General features: G+C 51.2%; 1 protein-coding gene across 1 annotated transcript in view; it reads right to left on the bottom strand.

The window, feature by feature from the left end:
• Nucleotides 1-1,703, bottom strand: part of Chmp4b (charged multivesicular body protein 4B) — a 41,130-nt gene extending 39,427 nt beyond the window's left edge. Inside the window, exon 1 of the mRNA XM_021193345.2 lies at nucleotides 1,373-1,703. Coding sequence (XP_021049004.1) covers nucleotides 1,373-1,562 — 190 coding nt within the window. The 5' untranslated portion in view covers nucleotides 1,563-1,703. The remainder of the gene's footprint in view (nucleotides 1-1,372) is intronic.
• Nucleotides 1,704-2,815: the final 1,112 nt, after the last annotated feature.

Below are 2,815 nucleotides of genomic sequence, written 5' to 3'. Positions count from 1 at the left end.
TTTTTTGGTTTTTCGAGACAGGGTTTCTCTGTATAGCCCTGGCTGTCCTGGAACTCACTCTGTAGACCAGGTTGGCCTTGAACTCAGAAATCCGCCTGCCTCTGCCTCCCAAGTGCTAGGATTAAAGACCTGTGCCACCACGCCCAGCTAGTACCTTTTCTTTAAAGCAGACACTGTCTGGTTTCCCTCTATGAATAAGACTGGATGTCCTGGGTGCTCAGAATTCCCAGCATGTTTGCTATGATATTGGCAGAGGAGACATTGTGAGACAGAACAAGCTAATGTTTACCATGTTAAGCCCCTACTACATATTGTATATTATAAACACTCTTAGGAGGGTAAATCCACTAGAGGTCACAATCCTGGAACAAATTTCCCTGGTAACCTTCTGGGTTAAATACTTGTTTGCATGATTCCTAACACCCCTCCCCCACCTTCGGCCCACTCTCAAGGGATGACCTGTCACGCTATGATTCATGCTCACATTGTAACAAAAACACACAGAGCATTTTGACTTTTTTTTTACAGTCATTCACACATTTTCACATTCATCTCACTGAGGAAAACTACAAGGCACTTCCTAGACAGGAAGCAAAGAAGCTTTCAAGTTCCAATCAACAACAGGACTGGGCCAACAGAGGCAGAGTCCTCCTCATTTCTGGTTCAGGAGGAACAGGGAAGTGGTGAGTCACAAGAGAGTAAGGCTTACAACACGGAAGCTCTGAGAATCACAGGGTTATCGACATCTTAGGTCTCACAGAGGCCAGATCCTAGCCGGTGGATGTGGAACTCAAACTTGTTCAAGTACACTCAACAAGTGAACAGAGCTAGTGGGTCCCATAGGGTCTCTTCACTCCCCAATTCTCTTTTCTCTCCATAAAGGAGGCTTTTCAAGAAGACTCCTAAGTCAGGGGCAGAAGGCAGCTCAGACGTCACCAAGGGCTCAGGAGAGGACAGAGGTGGACCAAGAAACACATAAATGATAGGGTGGGGCAAAGAAATGAACCAAGGTGGAAGTAGAGGCAGTGGCTGGGAAGATGGGTGAGGCCCAAGAGAAAAGAATACAATGGAATAGAATAGAGTGGAACAGACTGAGCACGTAGTTAAAGTACTGTGAGATCTGGGTCAGAAGAGGCCTGCCAGGGTTGGGAGAGTTTGAAGGGAGTCTGATGATGCAAGTGAACCGGCTCAAGGAGACCCAGAAGGAGTCAGATGGAAAGGGATCCCCGGCTCGGATAGGCAACGAAAGAAGTCTGGCCGGAGAGTTCCAGAGTCGAAAGAGACCCCGAAACGAGTTAGACAAAGTGGAGTCCGGGCCTGGGAAGCCTTAGGAGAGCCAATGGAGAGCCTGATGGGGCCCCGGCCGCCTCACCGCGCTTATTTTTGGTGCCGTGCTTCTTGGCAGCCGTCAGCTCCTGTTCGATCTTCTTCTCCAGGAACTCCTGCTTCTTGCTTAGCATCTCCTCCGTGTCCCGAAGCCGCTGGATGGCCTCCTGGGGGGTCGGGCCGCCCTTGCCCGCTTTACCCCCTCCGGCCCCGAACAGCTTCCCGAACACCGACATGGTTGCTGCTCGCCGCGCCGGCCTCCGGCGCCCACTCCGGCTCGGCTCGGCTCGGCTCCCGCGCCCACTCCCGGCCTGCCGCTCCCCGCAGCCGCAGGCCTCGCCTCCACCTCCGCCCCGCAGCTGGGCCCGGCCGCGCCTCCTCCCACAGGCCCCCACGCCCGGGCCCGGCCGGCGTCAGGGCAACGCGCCGCTGACTACAGCTCCCAGAGCACCACGCGCCCGCAGCCCCTCGAGTCTAAGGGAGGGCCGCGCGCTGCATGCCGGGAATCTGAGTTTTCCGGCTCCTGGCGTACTGTGGCGCACCTTTTTAGTCTCGCAAAGGTCAAAGGGCAGTGTGGCATGCTGGAAAATGTAGTCTCTTTGGACTGTGTTCCGAAGAGGCGAAAGAACAGGAGGAGAAGAAATAACTATTTCAAAAAGAGAGATTCGTTTGCTCCGTAATAGAGCCCTGGACCTAATTCCCAGCACCCGAAGTAATAGTGATAACAACATCACTCATTTTCTTTTCTTCTTCTTCTTCTTCTTCTTCTTCTTCTTCTTCTTCTTCTTCTTCTTCTTCTTTTTTTTGGTTTCTTTCGAAACAGGGTTTCTCTGTGTAGCCCTGGCTGTCCTGGAACTCACTCTATAGACCAGGCTGGCCTTGATCTCAGAAATCCGCCTGCCTCTGCCTCCCAAGCACTCATTTTCTATGATCTCTGGAACATAGTACTTTACATGCATAATCACATTTGATTCTTAAAGCAGTTTACGACAGATAATGCTGTTCCCATTTTGTGAGTCTGTTTTGGAGCCAGACTTTCATGTAGCCTTAAGCTGGCCTCGAACTTGTGGCCTCGAACTCGCTAAGGATCAGAGGCTTAGGGTTCTGTGCTGTTCCTAATTTATTTGTAAGTGAATCAAGCCCAAGGAACTGGCTGCCTAACTAGCTTACTTTACCAGACCGGTCATGAGCTGTCGTTCTCTTTATTCACCTAAGAGACCTTCTGAAACCTAAACTAGACTAAGCACCTTGGCAGTGGAATTCAACAGCAAAGCTTCCAAATCAGTCTCGAGTATTCATTTAGATACTTACTTCCTCTTACCTTCCAAAGCTGTAAATTTGAAATTGTCACAGGTCCTCTTAAAAGAGTTTGTGAGCCGGGCATGGTGGCGCATGCCTTTAATCCCAGCACTTGGGAGGCAGAGGCAGGTGGATTCCTGAGTTCGAGGCCAGCCTGGTCTACAGAGTGAGTTCCAGGACAGCCAGGGCT

Source organism: Mus pahari, chromosome 3 (assembly GCF_900095145.1).
Source record: "Mus pahari chromosome 3, PAHARI_EIJ_v1.1, whole genome shotgun sequence".
NCBI classification, from domain to species: domain Eukaryota; kingdom Metazoa; phylum Chordata; class Mammalia; order Rodentia; family Muridae; genus Mus; species Mus pahari.
The sequence above is the reverse complement of the archived record's forward strand: the minus strand, read 5'-3'. Positions and strand labels throughout refer to the sequence as shown.